Genomic DNA, 23165 nt, shown 5'->3' with positions numbered 1-23165 from the left:
AAAGAGAGACAGATAACAGAGATCTGGATTTTTTTTGGTTCTGGACAGCCGCCGATCTGACCCAATCCCCACTCAACACAACAGAGCCTTGGGGTCCTCTGCAATTCAGAATCAATCTTTATTGTCACATCACATCACACGTAAGATGGGTGAAATTGTTAGTTGTGCAGGCTCATCATTGCAGTTAAAAGATGGATAATTAAATGAGAGAGGGAGAGGCATAAAGTGCATAGTATATGAATAATCTTTATAATACAATTAATGTAACTAAAGTGCATAGTAAATAAGAGTCATGAATGTACGTATATAGAAATGGAGTCCCTTTTAAAACACATTTCAGATCAGTCTGTCCAGCGTCTCCAGACTTTTTGCTCTTGTTCAGCAGTCTAATTGCTGCTAGGTAAAAACTGTTCAGAGAGCCTGGTGGTGTTGCTCCCGTATCGTTTTCCCTGGCCGTGGCTGGGGTGGTGAATGTCCCTGATGATGCTTCCAGCATCAGTACAATACAATACACACGGCAAGTCTGAAGTAGATTAGTGCAAATGGTTGATGCCCGAGTTATGCGTAAGACAGACAGACAGAAAGAAACACACCCACACACACAGGTTCCGTACACCTAAAAAGCATTATTTTACACTTTGGCTATTCAAAAAATAGCAGATATACAAGCTCATAGCGTGGCACCAAGTGCCGCGCTACGAGCTTGTAGATCTGCTATTTTTGAAAAATCGTGAAAATGTGTGCAAATCTTTGAATATATATATATTTTTAAAGCGGATATTTTTAACTCAAATCTTTGCTTCTGGGGGGGTCCCTGGAACAACATATTTTGAGATGGGGGTCCGTGGCCAAATACATATCATTTTGGGGGTCCTTGACATGAAAAAGATTGAGCACCACTGATATAGAAACATACTTTTTTTTCAGAATACTGTTGGGATTTAGGAGACATGTAGAATCGGCTTCAGGTCTTAATGGGTTTAGTTGAAATCAAGTTCAACTAATAACATCTAGGGTTTTCACATTGATTTCAACGTTTTGCACTTTTTCACCAAAGTCTAGGACTACAACATGTGGATCAGCATTAGACCCAATACTCTGCCATGGGGTCAGGCTTTAACCCCTTCATCTTGTGTTCAGGTTTGTGGCCGCTGCGCTCGGAGGCCGGCAGAGACACAGACGACATGCTGGTGCTGTCGTTCGTTGGACAAACCAGGTGAGATGGTCACTGCTTGCTCTCTCTCTGTGTGTGTGTGTGTGTGTGTGTGTGTGTGTGTGTGTGTGTGTGTGTGTGTGTGTGTGTGTGTGTGTGTGTGTGTGTGTGTGTGTGTGTGTGTGTGTGTGTGTGTGTGTGTGTGTGTGTGTGTGTGTGTGTGTGTGTGTGTGGTGCTGCAGCCTGGTTTTAAACACTGTTTTCTATGCCAGAGTGCTGATGCTGAGCGGTGAGGAGGTGGAGGAGACGGAGCTACCAGGCTTTGTGGACAACCAGCAGACCTTCTACTGTGGCAACGTGGCCCACCAGCAGCTTATCCAGGTACACACACACACACACACACACACACACACACACTCTCTCTCTCTTGTATTAGTGTCCATGTGAGGATGTCAAATGCAATATTTTGTTAAACATGCAAAGGTGAACAAAGATTGAGCTGTGCCTTTGGGGAACTGTCCTTTATTTGTCTGACTCACTGGTGCGTCAGTCCAGGCAAATAGTTACATTAGAGCAGAGAAGGACTCGCACACAGAAAGAGACTATAGGTCTTGGTCTCCGGAGCTGTACTGTCCAGAGTAGGACAGAATAAAGCACGGCAAATGTTTCAGTCCACACAGGGACTAATGTCATCGTAGCCAACAGACGGAACCATCACACAGAACAATGTACAGTAGCAACATGAACACATTCCTATACATAGACATCTTATACACACAGACACACAAGATACTATGTATCTTTATTACACGGCTTGGTTGAATGCTCGATTCTGATTGGTCAGTCATCGGTCATTATTTCTGGATAATGACCGATGAGCTCTATAACGGACCGCTGTGTAATCAGAGACTCAGAACACCTGCTCATATCAACCTGTGCTGCTTGGTTATATGCTTTATCCAACATGACAGCCATGTAAACAAACAAACAATGTCATTTACAACTAAACGTTGCTCTCAAGAATGTTTTTGAAAACATTTGAAGTGAGAAATAGACGATGCAATAACCGAGAAGTCATTCTATTTGATCCACTGCGCTTCCTTGTTTATCGTGGCAGCGGGGGAATACCAAAACGCTCGCCCCAAAACACAGTCGCCCCGGGGCAAATCCGGCGGTATTACAGGCAAATCGGCAGTAAATAGAATGGGGGGCGAGTGTGTTTTGGGGCGAGTTTTTTTCCATTTCGTCATTTGTTTTTGCGATGCGAACTTGTCCGCCCAGCCCAATACTTATGGAATACTTTCATTGCCGTAAGCAAGGAAATACTTCGTTTTGTTGTTACTTTTGGGTAAATGTATTTATGTATTTATTAAGTAGCCGTGTAATAAGCGGGATAATGCATGGGGAGGTAGTCATTATTGAAATTTAAAGCCCTTCAGGGCGATTAACCACCTCGGCTGCGCCTCGGTGGTTAATCGCCCTGTCGGGCTTTAAATTTCAATAATGACTACCTCCCCATGCATTATCCCTTGCATAGTAGAACAATACAGTTCATTGGCACTAGGGTACAGGGTTGTATCACGATAGGGGTCTCTGCTTGATCTGTCTCAAAGCTAAGGGGTCCTTGGCCTGGAAAACATTGAAGACCTGATTTAGACCATTAGGTTGACCTTGGAGGTTGACCTAATGTATTTTGTTGGAATCCAATCCACTTCATTTATAGAGCACATTTAAAACAACAGCGTTGAACCAAAGCGCTGTACACTCAGTAACAGAAAAATACTAAAATATACAAGAGCAAAACAATACACAATAAACAGGACAACATGTAGACACAATGCCTTAGTGGAAACGGCAACTCTCAGTCAGAACTTTCGAAGGCCAAGGAGTACAAGTGAGTTTTCAAACGTGATTTAAACACATAGAAAGGGCAGAAGACAGACGTGAGAAAGTCTATATAGATTGTGTCGTAAATATTATTTCTATGTACACTTTGATAACCATCAGCAATTAAAATGAAATGCAGCGTAGTAATCGCAGATTAGTCACAGCTTAGCTTGTAACCCAACGAACCCAAAGACTCGTGTTTTTTTTTTTGGTAGGAATCCCTCATTTTCCAACAGTCGAGCGAGAGCTCGATGTGTGTTTGAATCCATTAAGTTATAATTGATCTGCCTGCTGGCATTTTAGAAGCAGGCGCGTATGTACTGAACTGTCTCGTCTAGTGCGAGCGCTGCCTGCCTATCTAGATAAACTTTTATCTCTGCATAACTTTATTATGCATAGGAGAAAAGTCGTTACGGTGATTCTTGCCAATAGGAGATGCTTTATCGAGTTCGTTTGACCTGAGCCTAGCCTATAAGGACAATTATGTACGGCATCTGTATTTCTCTCTGGTTCTGCCGCACCTGTGAATGTGTGTGTGTGTGGGATACTGGTGGGAGAAAGTTGTTTTCAAAAGGTTAAAGGCCGACTTCAACCATTTTCAAGCTATCTTCATATAATAGGTCCTCACTAATGCTCCTGATAAAAAAAAAATCCTAATTCTTTTCTACTCTGTCTGTGTCTCATAGGAGGGCTGTGGACACTTTAATTTATATTTGTATTAACGCGAGAACAATGGCTTCCATGATAGCACGCTAACTTTCCAGGAATAGAAAGCCTGCAGTTTCTATTAGCTTGGATTCCCCATCGATGATGTCACTGGTAGGCGGGTTTCTGAACTGTCCACAGCCCTTGTTTGAGACACAGTCCGAGTAGACAAATATTTTGCCATATTATCGTGAGGATGAAAATGGGTGATGTCGTCCTTAACCCTTTCTTTATCAGTGGTGTTTTTTCCAAACACATGACCATGCATACTTAAAAACACTTTAAAAATGCAAGGTACTGTACATGACCAAGTGTTTTTTTTCCAGCAGAAATCTGCTGTACCTATGTTGGTGGCTTTATCTTAACCTTGTAACCACTTATTAACACATTAACCGCCAAGAACGTAGTCCTACGGTCCGTTAAATCCAACTGTTAAGCGCCGAAACCGTAGTCCTACGGTGCGGGTGTTTTTTCCTTTTTTTCGTTTTTTTTTTTTTTTTTTTTTTCAATTTTCTAGGGGGACCATTTTCAGTGTAACACCACCGGAAGTGACCCGGAAGTAATATCCCGTTTTTTGTTTCCCGTCGGCCTTCATTCTAAGTGAAACCACTAAAACCTTTTAGTCAGTGTAGTTTTTCCTCCTCGCATTTCCCATGTTAACATAAACGGTCAGAACTCAAACATGGCGGCTCCGTTTGACTCGCGGTCTGGACTAAAAGACGAAGCAACATGTGGAGGTTGTTTACAAACAGTGGATCGCGCAATCTAAAGGATTTTAACGGGGCCTATGGCGACTTGAAAAAAACAAAAAACAACAATAAAACCTTGGCAGTGGTGAGTACATTATGAGATTAGCCCTTGGCGGTGGATGTGTTAAACACTCTGTACTTAAAGGAGAATTCCGGTCATTTTAAGTGTTATGTTTGATGTGTGTCAAATCACTTACCAACGTAGAAATGAAACTCGCGTTACTCCACAGATCCCCCTATCAACCCCCACCGTTGGCACTAGAGGAGGATCGTGGATAGCCCAAATTCGCCTATTTTAACAAATGCAAAGTCTGTTTTTTTGCTTCTAGTACTCATTGTTGAGTCCCATGATAATGTAACAGGCGCTAAAACTCCCGACAAGCTAACGGCTAATAACAGAACGAGCTAATGCTGGTTGCTGGTTTCTCTCCCGACCTGGCAACCTGGGGCTGCCATGCAGAGAGATAAGCAGCCCCAGCGTTAGCTCGTTCTGTTATTAGCCGTTAGCTTGTCGGGAGTTTTAGCGCCTGTTACGTTATCATGGGACTCCACAATGAGTACTAGGAGAAAAAAACAGACTTTACATTTGTTAAAATAGGCGAATTTGGGCTATCCACGATCCTCCTCTAGTGCCAACGGTGGGGGTTGATAGGGGGATCTGTGGAGTAACGCGATTTTCATTTCTACGTTGGTAAGTGATTTGACACACATCAAACATAACACTTAAAATGACCGGAATTCTCCTTTAAGTCGACCAGGGTATCCCAGGTCTATGGTGCCATCCTTTTTTCCCCCTCCACCAAATCTCTTGGCTTACAATCTGCTACTTTCCCAGGATGTTCGTATTATGTTATGATACGTATGCCCAGAATAGGGATGCTTGGGTTCATGCTTCTAAAGGTCCTTACATACCGGCGAATATAGCCAATATACGCAAAATTCGGACTCGTTCCGAATAATTAAAAGACGCTTTTTCGCTTCGCTTTTTCGCTCCATGTACGGAGCCATTGACTTTATACGTTTTTTAAAAAAAACGCATTATTCGCACCAAAAAAACGCCCCGGTGTGTAAGGACCTTAAGCCTGATATACTTCGCTGTACGACAAACAGCGAAAGTAGACGATCCACAAGCTCACATGTGTGCGTGCTCATTTTCACCCATAGTGACATGCCCAGAATAGGGACACCAGGTTGAAAGTGGTTGATACCTTTACCTGGAAAAGGACACCAGGTTTTAACTTTGATGTTTTCATGTAATGCCAACAGTGGAGAATAAATCAGCGCTTTACAATGATCGTGCATTACATTCACCCATTCACACACACACACCGATGGAGGAGGAAACCATGCAAGGCAAAACCAATCTGCTCATCGGGAGCAATTAGGGGTTCAGCGTCTTGCTCAAGGACACTTCGGCACTAACTCTGGGGCAGCCCGGGATCGAACTGGGAACCTTCCTGTTGGGGGACATGAGCTACTGCTGCCCCAATTAAAGATTCCATTTGCTTGCAGTATTCATTATTCATTTTCTTTTCTTAATAAGACTGCGTCTGTCTGATACATAATTGAACGTGGCAGTGGTGTGTATGACGGAAGCATAATTGTTTTTAAATGTGGGTAGCCTATATTTGTCTCGATAGATGTCAGTGTTTCCCCTAGCCAGATGTTTAAAAGTTGGAGTTCTAAAAATGCATATTCATGCTCAAACACAAAGTCTTATATCTTATATAGTACAGTGCACAGTAATAATCTGTATAGTTAAATATGAATCGTCTCCAGATTTAGGAAAATATACTTTTATTAGACAAAAGTACAGACAAAAGTATACAAATCAGTCAGTTACACATCAACAACTAGTGATGGCACAGATGGCATGCTGCCTGAGAGCATTTGAACCTCATATCAATGCATTTGAGCATTGATATAATTTTTTCAGAAAAAGTCTCCTTTTTGTCAGGCCGAAGGCGTGGCAGAGACTATGTTTTGCACCCTGTCTGTCTGTCCGTCTGCGAGCAGCTAATCTCCGGCACTGTTGGCTTAATCGCAGCAAAACTGTGCACACACACTCCCTGGATGCCAGAGCAGAACCTCTGCCCCAAATCTTTCACATGGGCCTGTTATAGCGCCACTAGGAGGCCGATATTTGCTAAATACATTTGTTGACGGTACTCCTACAGATTTTGTCCAAACATCACGCAAATCGGTACACATTATATCTGTAGTCATTAAACGAAACATTCTGTTCTTTCAGATTTTTCATATTCCATCCTGATTGGCTGAGATTGGCTTCCAAAGTTAGCAGGAGTGCTCCGTTTTGAAGAAAATGCCTCAAATTTTCCATGTCAGATTTTTGCTAAACATTTTTTTCATATTACTCCTACAAATGTTGTCCAAACATCACGCAGATCGATACGCAATATGTCTAGTCCAGTGATCAAGACGGAGCCGTCATTTTTCATATTCCATCCTGATTGGCAAATTCGGAACATTGCTGGCCCACAATAACATACTTGACCTTTTTCTAGTTAAAGAATGGAATCCATCAGTCAGGAATTGTCAGCATTGGACCTTAAACCAAAAAGGCCATAGCTGTTAGACCATAATTAAAAACGTGACTGATCTTAGGTGCTGCCAATGTTTCTGAGCTGCACTAGGACAAACATTTGTGTTGCTTGAGTCCTTGTCTGACCATTATGATATTAACCATTTAAAGCCTATTTTATTCTTAGTGGTACGACGGTGTGTGCCGCGAATATAGCCAATCTACAAGCTCACAACGTGTTGTATCGTGATGCGTTGTGAGCTTGTAGATAGGCTATTTTCTTCTCTTTTTTTTAACTATGTTAAAAGAACAGCCAGCACTCCCTCCGAAGTCCTTTTGGTACTTTCTCATTAATAATAAGACATACAGTACACGTGTATGTCCGTGCCTTATTATTATTTAAAAAGTACCAGAAGTACTTTGGAGTGCAGGCTGTTCTTTTTCCATTGTGAGTCTTCTTAAGCCGTGCACCCGGTCAACTCTATTTGAATGGACTGAGTGTGCTCGTTTTTGTTTCTACTTGGATATCTTTTTACATAATTGAAAAGCTTTGTATATTTTTGGAGACACACATGCCCCCAAATATGCTTTTTTTTAATTTAACCAGTAAAAACACATGTGTGCGACAAGTGTGAATTGTCCAAGAGGCAGAATAAAATTACACGTGTTTGCTAAACATACACTACAAAACAAACAACAATAGCACATCCATGATACACAGCAAATAACTAAAATATCTCCAAAAGTGATACAACTTAAGCAACATAAGAAAAGCTAAAAAGCCTACAGAGAATTCACAGTATTAGTACAAAATGTAAACCTACAAAGAGAGTTTTGTGAGACAGATCGTACACGGCGAGATATTCTCTGTCCCGGTGCAAAACGATGATTACGTATTCTAGCGCAACTAACCACCATCTTATGAAAAATGAAGGCGGATGACGTCCGAAGCGTCCGAGCCACGGAACGGATCCAGATCCACTCGAGAAGTACCTTTTGTTTGCACACACAACACATTCAAGTGACTCTGATTCCCTTCCCCTATTCACACTACTTTAGCATGGGGTAACGTCACTGTAGCTAAAAGAATAATGACATGCCCAAAATAGGGATGCCTTCATGTAGCATTCTGCTACATGGAGCTTGTAAACATGATGTGTTTATACCCAGCTGCACGCCTTTCTGCATCCCTATCCTCTCCTTTAAACTTTAAAACCTGGTCATCTTAGATGTTAGCTATATATAGCAACATACGATTTTCAGTAAACTCTTAGGATTTAGAACAGTGGTTCTCAAAAATAGTAGACATACAAGCTCACAGTGGGCCACTGCGACTGCTGCAAGCTTGTACATCTGATATGCTATTTTTTGACTTCTTTGAATTTTGAAAAAGTGTTCGAACATTTTGGAAAATCAAAAGAAGATTCTCTTCTGGGGGGTCCCTGGCACAAAACATTTTCAGATGAGGGTCCGCGGCCAAATTCATATCATTTTGGGGGTCCTTGGCAGAAGTTGGCATGACAAAAGTTTGAGAACTGCTGATTTAGAAGGCATTATTTTGTAGAATCGGCCTCAGGTCTTATTGGGTTCATTCAGCGGACAGATGACCCCAGATTTACCTTTCCTTTTGGAGCAAGCCTCCCTGTGTGCTTGGCATTTTAATATGGTTTCATTGACCGGCCCTTCCCTAAAGATCTCCGCCTCTGACACTCACTCTGAGCCTCTTGATGAGAGGCAATTACTCACTTAATGGCATTGGTTTTTATAGGTGCTGTGTGCAGCATTATCATAGTTTTTATAGGTGCTGTGTGCAGCATTATCATTGTTTTTTATAGGTGCTGTGTGCAGCATTATCATTGTTTTTTATAGGTGCTGTGTGCAGCATTATCATTGTTTTTTATAGATGCTGTGTCCAGCATTAGCATTGTTTTTTATAGATGCTGTGTGCAGCATTATCATTGTTTTTTATAGATGCTGTGTCCAGCATTAGCATTGTTTTTTATAGATGCTGTGTGCAGCATTATCATTGTTTTTTATAGATGCTGTGTCCAGCATTAGCATTGTTTTTTATAGATGCTGTGTGCAGCATTAGCATTGTTTTTTTATAGATGCTGTGTCCAGCATTAGCATTGTTTTTTATAGATGCTGTGTGCAGCATTAGCATTGTTTTTTATAGATGCTGTGTGCAGCATTAGCATTGTTTTTTATAGATGCTGTGTCCAGCATTAGCATTGTTTTTTATAGATGCTGTGTGCAGCATTAGCATTGTTTTTTATAGATGCTGTGTCCAGCATTAGCATTGTTTTTTATAGATGCTGTGTGCAGCATTATCATGGAACTTTCCTCATCTACCCCGAATTTGAAGCTGGTTTCCTGTGCAAGTCCTGAAATTCTTACCACTGAGCTAATAGAGCCTGCCTGCTTGCTCAGGGGATGAATTGAATCTTGACCATCAGGTAAAAATTTGTGTCAGATCCTGTGTCTAGGTGAGACATGACCTTTGACACGATAGAAGAGTAGGGAGACAAAATACAACCACCCCAATTGTATAAGTTATATTGTATTAACGTACTCCATACAAATAAGACAAAATGACATCTTATTCATTAAAAAAAAGTTACATAGTGCTTTAAAGCCCCAATCTGCAATTACTTCAACTGGTTGGCTCTATGTAGAACAGCATTAATGTCATATAGTGATAATTGTTTAGGAAACACAGCGCTAGGACTCCTGAAGCAAAAAAAACAAGCCGTGAGATAGTTTTTTGCTTTAATCCTGGAGTAGGGTTCACATCTTAAAATGAGATGGTGAAATGATTCCATCATCCAGGCCACGAAAGAGCCTCAAACTGGACCCTTCTAGCTGTATGTCTAATTATGGCCATTATCTCTATTACATGCTGTTGCATCCCAACAACCTCTCCTGTTATGGCTTGTTCATGGTGTGTTTGAACATTTTCTTCTGTCTTTTACATTGCGTTTCTTTTGTTCTCATAAAATACGTGAAACTCCTCCCGGATCTATTGCTATAGTTTTGCTCTAATGGAATATATCTCGCCGTGTTCATTTTCCTTCTTTACCTTTGTGACTTCAAAAGCCCTTTCATCTTTTCTTTTTTGTGTGTCTGTGCCATTGTTGGCCTCCTTCCAAATATAGAATCCTTATATCCTCCATAACAGAGGATCAACTCTTGTCAGCCGGAGGGTAGCTAGCAGCTAGTAGCTAGTAGCCACAGGGATTTGTTCACATGCTTAGCAACGTACTGCTCCCCTAAAGAGTTACCACACGCACACACACAGGTTTGTATTACTATACTTGAGAAAAATGATGAAAAATGATGAAAAATGCCGAAAAATAGCTAGAGAATAGCTGAAAAATAGCAGATCTACACGCTCGCAACCCGTTGTGAGCTTGTAGATCGGCATTAGTCGGTGTGAGACATCGCCGCGAAATTAAGTATAAAATAGGGAAAACCTAACCTCTAAATACCTCATCATAACCCTAAACCCAACCTGAATCTTAAAGGACGACTTCACCACTTTTCAACATGTCTTCATATAATAGGTCCTCACTAATGCTCATGATAAAATGATAGAATTTTTTTCTACTTGGTCTGTGTCTCAGAGGAGGGCTGTAGACAGTTCAGAAACCCGTCTACCAGTGACATCATCGATGGGGAATCCAAGCTAATAGAAACTGCAGGCTTTGTATTCCTGGAAAGTTGCAATGCAATAATAGATCCCATTGTTCTCGCCTTAATAAAAATCTGAATATTTAAAAAAAAATCTTTTTGGAAAAAAAAATGTCACTGGTAGACGGGTTTCTGGACTGTCCACAGCCCTCCTATGAGACACAGACCAAGTAGATTTTTTTTTAATCATTTTATCATGAGCATTAGTGAGGACCTATTATATGAAAACATGTTGAAAAGTGGTGAAGTCGTCCTTTAAAAAAACTCTAAGCTCTAACGAAACTTTGGGATCATCCAAGGAGTCTCTGAGAAGAAGAGGCCGGCTGTGGATCCATGTCAAAAATCCTTCCGGTCGGCCTCTCCAATGTTAACCCCTTGACTAAAAGCTTAATATCTCCATTTCTTTTTAACGTGGTGCAAGTGAGCCGTTTTCGATCGGCGATCACTCTGCAATGGCGGATCGCGTTATACATATTATTGTTCCAGGCGTTAGGCGGGACCCTCCGCCGTCTCGCACACACGCTTTGTTTACATGCACTTCCGCGTCGGGGTTTCTACAGCACGAAACGTATCAACGTAAGTGGATGGAAGAATAGCAGGCACTGAACGTACAATATTTTAATAAACCTCTGGCACCCGATGTGTTAACTGATATCTTTGCTCCTTGACATGAAAACAGTTTGAGAACTACTCTTGTGTACTTTGTCAGATCACGTCGGGCTCGGTGCGGCTGGTCCTGCAGGAGAGCAAGGCTCTGGTGAGCGAGTGGAAGGAGCCTCAGTCCAGGAACATCAGTGTGGCTGCCTGCAACCACACCCAGGTGGTCCTGGCCGTAGGACGGGCTCTCTACTACCTCCAGATCCTGGCCGGAGAGCTCAAACAGATCAGGTAAAGACAGACGGACAGGCAGGACAAGGTCACTTTAAGTGGCACAGCACCGCCGAGACCTAGAGCCTGATTTATACTGTGTGAGTAATGAGCCATATGGCTCATGGCTCTGTGTCCTCAGTGGTGGAGGAACTACTCCAATATTTAACAAGTAAAAGGCCTGTACTCAACTTTTACTTTAGGAAAAAGTACAAAAGTAATGGCATGAAAGTATACTTTCAGTACCAAAGTAAAAGTACAAAAAAAAAACGTGTCAAACTTTTTTTCTCTCCAAAATATCCGATCTAGGCCTGGGCCGTAGCGTAGCGTGACGGTCCAGGCACCCTATAGGCTGCAATGCCAGCCTGACAGCGTGCCGCGGGTTCGACTCCCGTTCCCGACGACCTTTTTGCTGCGTGTCACACCCCCCCCCATCTCTTTCCCCATTTCCTGTCAGCCTACTTTCCCTATCCCGCTCTAAATAAAGGCATAAAAAGACGAAAAAATAAATAAATAGCTGATCTACAAGCTCACAACACATCGCTGTTGTGATCCCCTTGTAGATCTGCTATTTTTGGAGTGCGACACTCACAGCATAAAACGACTTGTCTTAGTTCTTCAGGGATCTCTGCTCCACTAGTCCCTCCGTCACACATTTCTACTCTAGTTTTTATTTGAAGACATTGTCAATATATTGTAGTCATAGTTTTAGTCATCATAGCTTAGTTTTCGTCAGTGAATAAAAGCGAACATTTTTCGTCATAGTAGACACAATTAACCACTGGAACCACTAGCCTAATGGATACCAAAGTGATGGTCCTTGAGATGTTAAAAGTTTAAAGAGCCACTGATGTACTAAAAAACAACATGCATGTTTACTGTTAGGATATTATGCATTGGGCAACATAGGCTTACATCAGGGATGGGCATGCGGCCCTCACCGTCACTAAGTATAAATCAGGCATTAAGACGCTATCACGGCGTGCTAAGATACATTTTAGTCGACTAAATTATTTCAAAAGACTATGACTAAAACTAAATGAAAAAATTCTGTCAAAATGAAACATCCATCCGTCCTCCCTCCCTCCCCCAGCACTACAGAGATGGAGCACGAGGTGGCCTGTCTGGACATCACCCCTCTGGGCGAGGGGGGCAACGAGTCCCCGCTGTGCGCCGTGGGCCTTTGGACCGATATCTCTGCCCGTGTGCTCAAGCTGCCCTGCTTCACCGCCCTGCACAAGGAGATGCTGGGAGGAGGTGAGAGAGGACAATTACACGTTATTAATAGACTGTGTCAGGGGGGGCAGAGAAAACCTCTTATCTCCATATTCTAACTTTTTTGTCTTGTTTCGTAAATGAACGCTCTGTTAAAGGAGCTACACCATGAATTTAAAAAATAATAATAATATTTGATATCATATTGTTTATGTCCCTCAAACGTTTTTCAAAAGGTTTGAGCCTAAATCAAGCCTCAGATATACTCATTCCAACTAACTTCTCTCTGGCTTATAAAGCACTTTCACCTGCAATACCACATTGTCCTGTTTGGCACGGGGCGCTATTGAGCCAGTTTGTATGCATGTTATGTCCTGGTTCTGTGTGGAAAAAGTAAAAAAAATAAATAAGAAAAAATTAAAAAAAAAAAAAAAATGAATTTCTTTTTTTTTTTGGGGATTTTTTTTTTTTGGTTAGAACTGAAAAACGGGAGGAATTGTTCCCAGACGTGACGTAGGCAGGGGGAACAAATCTGACGGACTGTTTTCAGACCAATTTACATAAAAACCACAGATAGCCTATGAAAGCCTGCATGCTCGAAGTCGGGTATTTGTTGGAACAGAAGAGAGGTGGGGGAGACCAAAAACACACAAAAATGAAGAAAAAGTTAAAATTCATGGTGTAGCCCCTTTAAAGTGGTTTTCAACCCTTCTCATATCGAGGTCCATTAGTTATTATTATGCATTTGAGCCACTGACCACCGTTTGATGAGATTTAGACTCTCAGAACCAAAACTTAGAATATTTTGTTATCGTTCGATGAGATTTTGTCCACAATATTTGTTGATCAAAACAATTCTTTAATTAGGTAATGCAGATGTTTAACAATAATTTAACTCTTGAGAGCGTAAAATGAAACCAAATGGACCCTTACGGGTCCATTTGGTTTCATTTTACGCTCTCAAGAGTATTAAAGATCCTATAAGGGTCGATTCGGTTACCAACCCTCCACCTTTTAGCTGGGGACCACCTGGGACCCCCCTCAAGGACCACTGGTTGAGAACCACTGCCCTACTTGATCATACTACAGTCACAAAAGCATTAAAAAATAGCACATCTGCAAGCTTGAAATGTGGCGCGAAGCCGCACATTGCAACGGGGGACATTTGTTAGGGGTTGTCATGGTAGTGGTATTCTGGGGAGCCGTCTTCTTTTTTTTTAAAAACAACACAATATATTGCACAGTCAAATGTGTAGAATGCAGAAAGTCAGTTGTGATAAATGTTCCGTGCGTTATCAGGTTTGTGCAGAATGTAGTGCAGTAACAGCCTCTAGTCTTTAACTGTTTTAGTTTTTTAGCTTTGATGGACCTAAAGCCGCGCCTCCCTGAGGGGCAGCAGAGGTCGAGCAGGTGGTGACCTGGGTGGGATGGGATGCCGTGGGCTCTCCTGATACTCTCTTAGAGGTCGTGGAGAGATGGAAGAGGGGGCATGCAGCCACGCAGTGAGGGCTTTTCAGCTGTTGAGGGGTTTTCAGCTGCTGCCTGCCTTTTTAGCCCTTCAGCGAGAGAGAGAGAGAGAGAGAGAGAGAGCTCTCACCTTCCAACATAAAGAACAATCAAATACTGCCATTTTGATTTGCATATCAAAAACTCAAGGAACTAGCAAATTAACATGAATGGCCGTGGCTGCATAGGGCATCGCAGTTCCCGCCCACTTCCTGGTTCCACTTCAAAATACTCAATGCATTTTTCCCATTGACATTTCCAAAAATATTTATATCAATTAATTTAAGCCTAGAATCAAGCCATCCAGGATCCTGGTGAATCATGACCATAAAACATTTTTTTCTGTGTTTTTTTTTTAATATATATTTAATTATATGATATACTATATTTAATAAATACCCTTTGTTTTGCCATTTTCAAAAAGTTTTTTTCACAGAATCAAACGTTTTATGGTCATGATTCACCAGGACCCTGGATAGCTTGATTCTAGGCTTAAAATAATTGATATCAATATTTTTGGAAATGTCAATGGGAAAAATGCATTGAGTATTTTGCAGTGGAACCCGGAAGTGGCCGCAACTGCGATGCCCTATATCAGTGAGGGGCCACACAAAAAGGGTGGAATCCCCCAAAACAGGATAAGAACAGGAGACCTCAGGAGATGGGGTCAAATAACAGGAGTCTCCTGGTGAGAACAGAAGGGTTGGCAGGTCAACATGTAGGTCCTACATGTTGGTTGCAATTCTGTTGCAGCATCAACTTTTTCATAGATAGGACTGTCACCATTACAAATCTAAGTTGACGATGAATTGGCACTCAAATAATTGCGATTAACGATTTAATTGTGTGTTTTGCATTGAACATTGGAACATGTGAATAAAAAACTAATTCTGTTCCTAATCAAAAATTGCACAAGGCAGGTATGACAAATAACTTAAATGTACATAGAAATTATTTACATATATGTAATGAAATACAATCATTTTATTCAGCTGATCTACAAGCTTACAACAACGCGTCAGGAACGAACGCGTTAGCTTGTAGATCTGCTATTTCTGCCCCCCCCCCCTCTACACCAAAACTCTTTGCCGAAAATAGCCGATCTACAAGCTCAGGACGCATCGCACTGCAATGCGTTGTGAACTTGTAGATCTGCTGTTCAAGTGGTTAATACATTATAATTATTTGTTTTAAGTTCCTATTACACAAAGATCTGTAGTAACTCTTGAGGACCCCTAGGGGTCCCGGACTCCCTTTCTCCTCCTTTAGTTGTGGGTTTCAGAGAAGGCAGCAATGTTGATTTTAAATCATTCTCAGCTCCCTGGGAATGATGAGTTCACTGTGTGTGTGTGTGTGTGTGTGTGTGTGTGTGTGTGTGTGTGTGTGTGTGTGTGTGTGTGTGTGTGTGTGTGTGTGTGTGTGTGTGTGTGTGTGTGTGTGTTTGAGTGTGTGCATGTACAATTACAAACCAATGTACAATTTGTCCATTTCATTGCAGTGATCCATCCACTTCCATCACATTTGTTAATCATTATTTTATCATCTTTTAAGTCACAAACTTTGTCATCTTTTTATGTAATAATGCAGTTTTTATTGCTCCCTCCATGTTGATCTTCCAGTAATCTGCAGAACATAATTGATGGATGAATTATTTATTATTGTTTGAACAAAATGCAGGCCATACAAATGCTGGCCTTTATTAAGTCTGTCATGTTACACATATTACATTGAGAACCCATTAACCCATTAAGACCTGAAGCCGATTCTACATGTGTCCTAAGTCTATGTTTCTATATCAGTGGTGCTCAATCTTTTTCATGTCAAGGACCCCCAACATTATATGTATTTGGCCGTGAACCCCATCTCAAAATATCTTGTTCCAGGGACCCCCAGAAGCAAAGATTTGAGTTAAAAATGTTCGCTTTAAAAATATATATATTCAAAGATCTGCACACATTTTTACGATTTTTCAAAAATAGCAGATCTACAAGCTCGTAGTGCGGCACTCGGTTCCGCGCTATGAACTTGTATATCTGCTATTTTTGAATAGCCAAAAGTGTAAAATAATGCTTTTTTAGCTCATAAGTGACACAGATGCGTTCCAGGTCTTAATGGGTTAAACAGTGAAGTCCTAAGAAGTACACTTTCTGTGAATTTGTGGAGAAATAATTTGTTTAATATTGGCCTACTTTTTTTTTTACTAATCTATGTTTTTTTTTTTTGCCTTGACTGTCTAGCTGAATATTTGACTGCATAATGTGTTTTTCCTCTTTGTTGTAAGATGCATGTGGCTTATAACATCAATGTGATATTTAGAACATCATTCTCGTTCTGAAGTGTGCATGCGTACAGTCGTCACCCTGTAAGCCAGTTGATGAATGTGTGCATGGAGATCACCCCCAGACATCTTAACACATTTAAAACCAGGAACGCATCTGTCGTTTTGAGATTTCTTTTGCTATTCAAAATTAGCTGATATACAAGCACGAGTGGCACGAGTGCCGCGCTATGAGCTTGTAGATCTGCTTTTTTTTTTGTGCGGAAAATGCGTGCAAATCATTGAGTAGATATGTTTTAAAGCAAAGATTTTGTGCTTCTGGTGGTCCCTGGAACAACATATTCCGGTCCGCGGCCAAATACATATCATTTGGGGGTCCTTGATATGGAAAAGTTGGAGCACCACTGATGTACAGTAGCAACAGTATTCTGAAACGCGAACCCCCATCTCAAAATATGTTGTTCCAGGGACCCCCAGAAGCAAAGATTTGAGTTAAAAATGTTCGCTTAAAATATATTCAAAGATTTGCACACATGTTCAAGATAAAGAAAAAGGGCTCAAGCTCATAGCCGCGCTATGAGCTTGTAGATCTGCTATTTTTGAGTAGCCAAAGAAATCTAAAATGACACAGATGCGTTCCCAGTCTTAACCCATTAAGACCTGAAGCCGATGTCTCCTAAAACAGTTTTCTATAAAACGTATGTTTCTATATCAGTGGTGCTCAATCTTATTCATGTCAACGACCCCCCCAAAATGATATGTATTTAGCCGCGGACCCCCCATCTCAAAATTGTTGTTCCAGGGGGTCCCAGAAGCAAAGATTTGAGTTAAAAATGTTTGCTTTAAAATAATATATATTCAAAGATTTGCACACATTTTCACGATTTTTCAAAAATAGCAGATCTACAAGCTCATAGCGCGGCACTCGGTGCCGCACTATGAGCTTGTATATCTGCTATTTTTGAATAGCCAAAAGGGTAAAATAATGCTTTTCAGCTCAAATCAAAAGATGACAGATGCGTTCCAGGTCTCAATGGGTTAATGGGTTAATCCAGCAACAAAACAGAAATAGATGAAAAATATCTCGTTGTGTGCCATGTGCATTTATTTATAAAGCTTTAATTTTCTCCTGCTAATCAAATCTAAACTTCATGAAAGGCAAAATGTAAAGAAAAAGCTTCTCTTTGTGTGCAGCTCTCTCACACGTGCCTCTATAGCATCCATCAAAGTCCAATTCCCTCAACACAATCCAGATGGCGGCTTAATTGGATTTCTGTTGGAATTCTTAATTATTTGACAATGTATGCAAATATTTACCCGCTCCCCCCTCCCTCCCCCCCGCAGCCCCCAATGTGTTTTCCAATTGTATGCTATTCTGTCATGTGTTCGGTTTCTAAAACCCACATTGCTTTTATGTCATGTACTGTATGTAGTCTCCGTTGGGTGGAAAACCTCATATGTGATCCCTACTGGTAAAACTTTCCCCAAGTCGCGTCTGTGGAGTAAAAATGGGAATTTAACTTTTTTCATATTTTTCGTTTTTTTTTCATATTAACACAGTTCGAATGTTGAAGAAGGTTGGTATTCTATCAGAAAGCCGTTTGATGATTACTTAATATGCCTATTTTTACAACACATATCCTCTATGGGGGTCCCTGGCACTAAATAAAGTGGACAGCTGACTGAAAGGTGTCAATGGGGGAGTGATTAGAGGAGTGGCTAGGCTGAATAAATTACCCATTGTTCACGCCCATTACCTGGAGCTGAGAGGTGCTCCGAAGTGACAATTCTTTAGGGATTATCTCAGTTTGCACTATTATAGATAATAACCAGATTCAAATGAGCACATCTTCTTCAAATGTGTTCCGATTTCAATGAATGATACATCATATGAAAGCTTATATTCTGTACTTTAATAATCTGTAAATGAAAAATGAAAAATGCCAACTTGCGGCATAAAGCATTGTACCCAGTCACATATGTGCAAAACTGTTACTTTTAAGGATTCAAATAAAAAAAAAACTGAAAAAGTAGCAGATCTACAAGCTAATTTTGATGCTTTTGTGTGACGCTGTAGTATGATCAAGTAAGGAGAAGTTCAAATATGGAAATAAAAGTTTTCTGCAATGATATTGAAAAATTGCTTGACGGTCTGTGTCTGTACATTTTCTTAAAGAGAGATAATAAATCATTCACGTGTGTGTGTGTGTGTGTGTGTGTGTGTGTGTGTGTGTGTGTGTGTGTGTGTGTGTGTGTGTGTGTGTGTGTGTGTGTGTGTGTGTGTGTGTGTGTGTGTGTGTGTGTGTGTGTGTGTGTGTGTGTGTGTGTGTGTGTGTGTGTGTGTGTGTGTGTGTGTGTCTCCCCCCAGAGATCATTCCTCGCTCCATCCTAATGACCACCTTCGAGGGGAGCTACTACTTGCTGTGTGCCCTTGGAGATGGTGCTCTCTTCTATTTCGGTCTGGACCTGCAGACAGGTATAGGTCACCCACCCCAGCAGCACGACCATCAGAAGATCTATTAAAGACATATTATTACCAACGATGGGCCGGTCCCACCCCCCTCGCCACTGTTACCAAATTTGTCCCGCCGTATCCCAGGGACTGTCTTCTCGCATAGGCTGATTTTCCAGCAGAGCTGAAATGAGCAAAAAAAAAAAAAAAAAATCGTCTAAAATATTCTAAACCCACTGTAGCAATCTGGTAATATCAGGCTACATATCACTTAAATGTCAGAGCTTACCTCGGCATGTAAATATGAAATAAATGAGTTAATGTGAAGTGGAATCGAAAATAACAGTGGGGTCCTCCGAGCGCTAGCGGAATTTGGCTAATAATTAGCTTGTATGACGTTACTAAACACACTGTTTTTAGCCAAACGCAGTAATGTCCGCTATCGATTAGTTATCGACGCAAGTCGCGTTATTACTCCCGTAATTTTCATGTATTGTACATCCCAAAATAAAATGTATTAACCATGTTATGGTGCTGTAATGACTTTATATTTTCGCAACATAATACTGTGTATTTTTCACGGGGCTTGGAAAGGGGGATCACTTCCGCATTTTCTTATTCGGTTCTCCAAAAATGTGGGCGCGGTCGGTCACCCCACGTGAACGTGGAGTCGCTGACACTCGGACGGGTCTCAAGCAAAGAATGTTTTCTCCCGATTTGTCCGTCTGAAAATAGGCCATTATTTTGATGTCAGAATGTTCAGAACACGAGTGGCTTGTAAAGAATGGGTCCAGTATTTACTTCAGTGACTATGAGGCAAAGGCATCGTCCTAATCTGTGTTCATGGTCATTGGAACTAAGTCCTACTGCTGGTCTCTTATACCCATTAAGACCTGAAGCCGATTCTACAAATGTTTTCTAAATCCCAACAGTATTCTGAAAAAAAAGTATGTTTCTATATCATTGGTGCTCAAACTTTTTCATGTCAAGGACCCCCAAAATGATATGTATTTGGCCGCCGACCCCTATCTCAAAATATTTTGTTCCAGGGCAAAGATTTGAGCTACAAACGTTTGCTTTAAAAGAATAGATATTCAAAGATTTGCACATTTTCATGACTTTTCAAAAATAGCAGATCTACAAGCTCATAGCGCGGCACTCTGTGCCGCGCTATGAGCTTGTATATCTGCTATTTTTGAAATATATTATCTGTATTATCTCCATAGTCATGTGATCAAGACCGATCTGTTGGATTTTTCATATTCCGTCTTGATTGGCTAAGATTGCCTTCCAACGTTTCGAACAAAATGCCTCAAATCACAAAGGCAGCGTCCGATTGCCGTGAAACATCGATGGCCCCAAAATAAGCTATACCTGCCCTGGTGGAGACCCGTGCTCCGAGGGGCACATTTCTCTTAGTTTATACTCTGTCACAAGAAGGTTGTCGTGTGCCGACGAGAACATATCTTCAAGCTAACTTAGCCTGTAGATATGATCTTTTAACCCTTTAAGACCTGGAACGCATCTGTGTCACTTTTTCATTTGAGCTAAAAAGCATTATTTTACACTTTTGGCTATTCAAAAATAGCAGATCTACAAGCTCGTAGCGCGGCACAGAGTGCCGCGCTATGAGCTTGTAGATCTGCTATTTTTGAAAAATCGTGAAAATGTGTGCAAATCTTTGAATATACATTGTTTAAAGCGAACATTTTTAAGTCCATTCTTTGCTTCTAGGGGTCCCTGGAACAACATATTTTGAGATGGGTGGTCCGCAACCAAATACATATCATGTTGGGGGTCCTTGACATGAAAAAGATTGAGCACCACTGATATAGAAACATACGTTTTTTTTCAGAAAACTGTTGGGATTTAGAAGACATTTTGTAGAATCGGCTTCAGGTCTCAATGGGTTACGGCAAGTGTCTCCGGCGTGAGATGAGATGGCGTAGAAATGGAGCCGCACACAAAAGGCTGGTACTTCAGAGGATTACGACGGGCACAGGCGGGCGTGTGTGTGTGTGTGTGAGACAGAAGCACCACCGCAATCGCTCCACCTGTCAAGATGTGCCCACATCTCCCTACCTGGCTGCCGCTCGCCTCTGGTTGAACATTAATTACCAGACGTGTCAGTCGCTCGTCCCGCCTCGCCCTGTCTGAAGAGACCTTTATCCCATTGCGACCGGGAAAGCATCTGTGTCATTTTATACTTTGGCTATAAAAAAATAGCAGAAATACAAGTGCCGCTTTTTACTCTTTTTACAAGTGCTGTTTTACTCAAATCTTTGCTTCTGGGGGGGTCCCTGGAACACATTTTTTTGAGATGGGGGTCCGCGGCCAAATACATATCATTTTGGGGGTTCTTGACATGAAAGAGTTTGAGAACCACTGACATAGAAACACATTTTTTTTCAGAAAACAGTTAGGATTTAGAAGACACATTTTGTAGACTCGGCCTCTGGTTTTAACCCATTGATACCTGGAACGCATCTGTGTCACTTTAGATGTCTTTGGCCATTCAAAAATATCAGATATGCAAGCTCATAGCGCGGCACCGAGTGCCGCGCTATGAGCTTGCATATCTGCTATTTTTGAAAAATCTTGAAAAATATTTTTTTAGATTTTCTTTTTAGGATTTAGATTTTTTTAAAGAATCGCCTCAGGTCTTAATGGGTTAATGGGTTATGCAGCGAGCAGCAGCATACCAAAGCCCTCCGTTTACAGCAGCACTGAAGTTTGTTTGACATTGAATAAGTGATGTTCTGTGAACATTATAGAACATTGCACATTAGCAGCATGTTTGTCGAGCAGCACAAACCGCTTGACAAACATGTCAAAACAACAGCACGGGGTAGAGCGTTGCTTGGCTCTCATTTATATGAAGGTTATGGACGGCTTTCAAGTGGAAATTGTGTTGCTATTAATGTAATCGGCTTGACTCCCGACTTAGTTTGACACACATTATTTATCACTATTAATGTGTGAGGGAAAATATTGTCAAACAGGGCGTGTTTGCATCAATTTCAACCACTTATTCACATGAACCTTAGTGTTCCTATTCTGGGCATATCATAATAGTTATACATTCAGCTATCGTAGCAGATCTATCAGCTCACAACGCATTGCATTGTGATGCATTGTGAGCTTGTAGATCGGCTCTTGTAGAAGGGGGGAAAAGAAGGCGGCCGATTATAGACCCCTGGGGGACACCGGTCGGGACAGTACAGTGTATATAAGCCCTGTTTTTTTTTCAACGTTTTGTAGATCAGCTATGTTGTTTTATTTGTATTTGCCCTACAGGGGTCCTGAGTGAGCGTAAGAAGGTGACGTTGGGCACCCAGCCCACGGTGCTGAGGACCTTCCGCTCTCTGTCCACCTCCAACGTGTTCGCCTGCTCCGACCGGCCCACCGTCATCTACTCCTCCAACCACAAGCTGGTGTTCTCCAACGTCAACCTCAAAGAGGTCAACTACATGTGTCCCCTCAACTCTGAGGGCTACCCCGACAGGTAAGGAACACCCCCCCCCCCCCCCCCCCCCTCACTCTAACCCTAACCCCGACAGGTCAGGAACACCCCCCCCCCTCACTCTAACCCTAACCCCGACAGGTCAGGAACACACAGATTAACCCATTGAGACCTGAAGCCGATTCTACATCTCAACAGTTTTCTGAAAAACCTATGTTTCTATATCAGTGGTTCTCAATCTTTTTCATGTCAAGGACCCCCAAAATTATATGTATTTGGCCGCGGACCCCCATCAAAATATTTTGTTCCAGGGACCCCCCAGAAGCAAAGATTTGAGTTAAAAATGTTCGCTTTAAAAATGAATGTATTCAAAGATTTGCACACATTTTCACGATTTCTCAAAAATAGCAGATCTACAAGCTCGTAGCGCGCCACTCGGTGCCGCGCTACGAGCTTGTATATCTGCTATTTTTTAATAGCCCAAAGTGTAAAATAATGCTTTTTAGCTCGAATCTAAAAATGACACAGTTCCAGGTCTTAATGGGTTAAAGTTCTCAGTTGCCACCCGCCGATTTCAGCCATTTGGATTCCATAGAAGCCAGCATTTCTTCTAATGAAAGTATGTCGCGCATTAAAAACGGCAGATCTACAAGCTTGT

General features: G+C 41.5%; 1 protein-coding gene across 1 annotated transcript in view; it reads left to right on the top strand.

The window, feature by feature from the left end:
* ddb1 (damage-specific DNA binding protein 1) overlaps positions 1-23165 on the top strand; it is a 143085-nt gene that overhangs the window by 61226 nt on the left and 58694 nt on the right. The window contains exons 11-16 of the mRNA XM_084061288.1: positions 1141-1216; positions 1426-1534; positions 11436-11614; positions 12687-12850; positions 18961-19068; positions 22342-22549. Of these exons, the coding sequence (XP_083917414.1) occupies positions 1141-1216; positions 1426-1534; positions 11436-11614; positions 12687-12850; positions 18961-19068; positions 22342-22549 (844 nt within the window). The remainder of the gene's footprint in view (positions 1-1140; positions 1217-1425; positions 1535-11435; positions 11615-12686; positions 12851-18960; positions 19069-22341; positions 22550-23165) is intronic.

The sequence above is a fragment of the Gymnoscopelus microlampas genome, assembly GCF_963454915.1.
Source record: "Gymnoscopelus microlampas genome assembly, chromosome: 1".
NCBI classification, from domain to species: Eukaryota; Metazoa; Chordata; class Actinopteri; order Myctophiformes; family Myctophidae; genus Gymnoscopelus; species Gymnoscopelus microlampas.
Note: the sequence above shows the minus strand (reverse complement) of the source record. Positions and strands in the feature narration are given on the sequence as shown.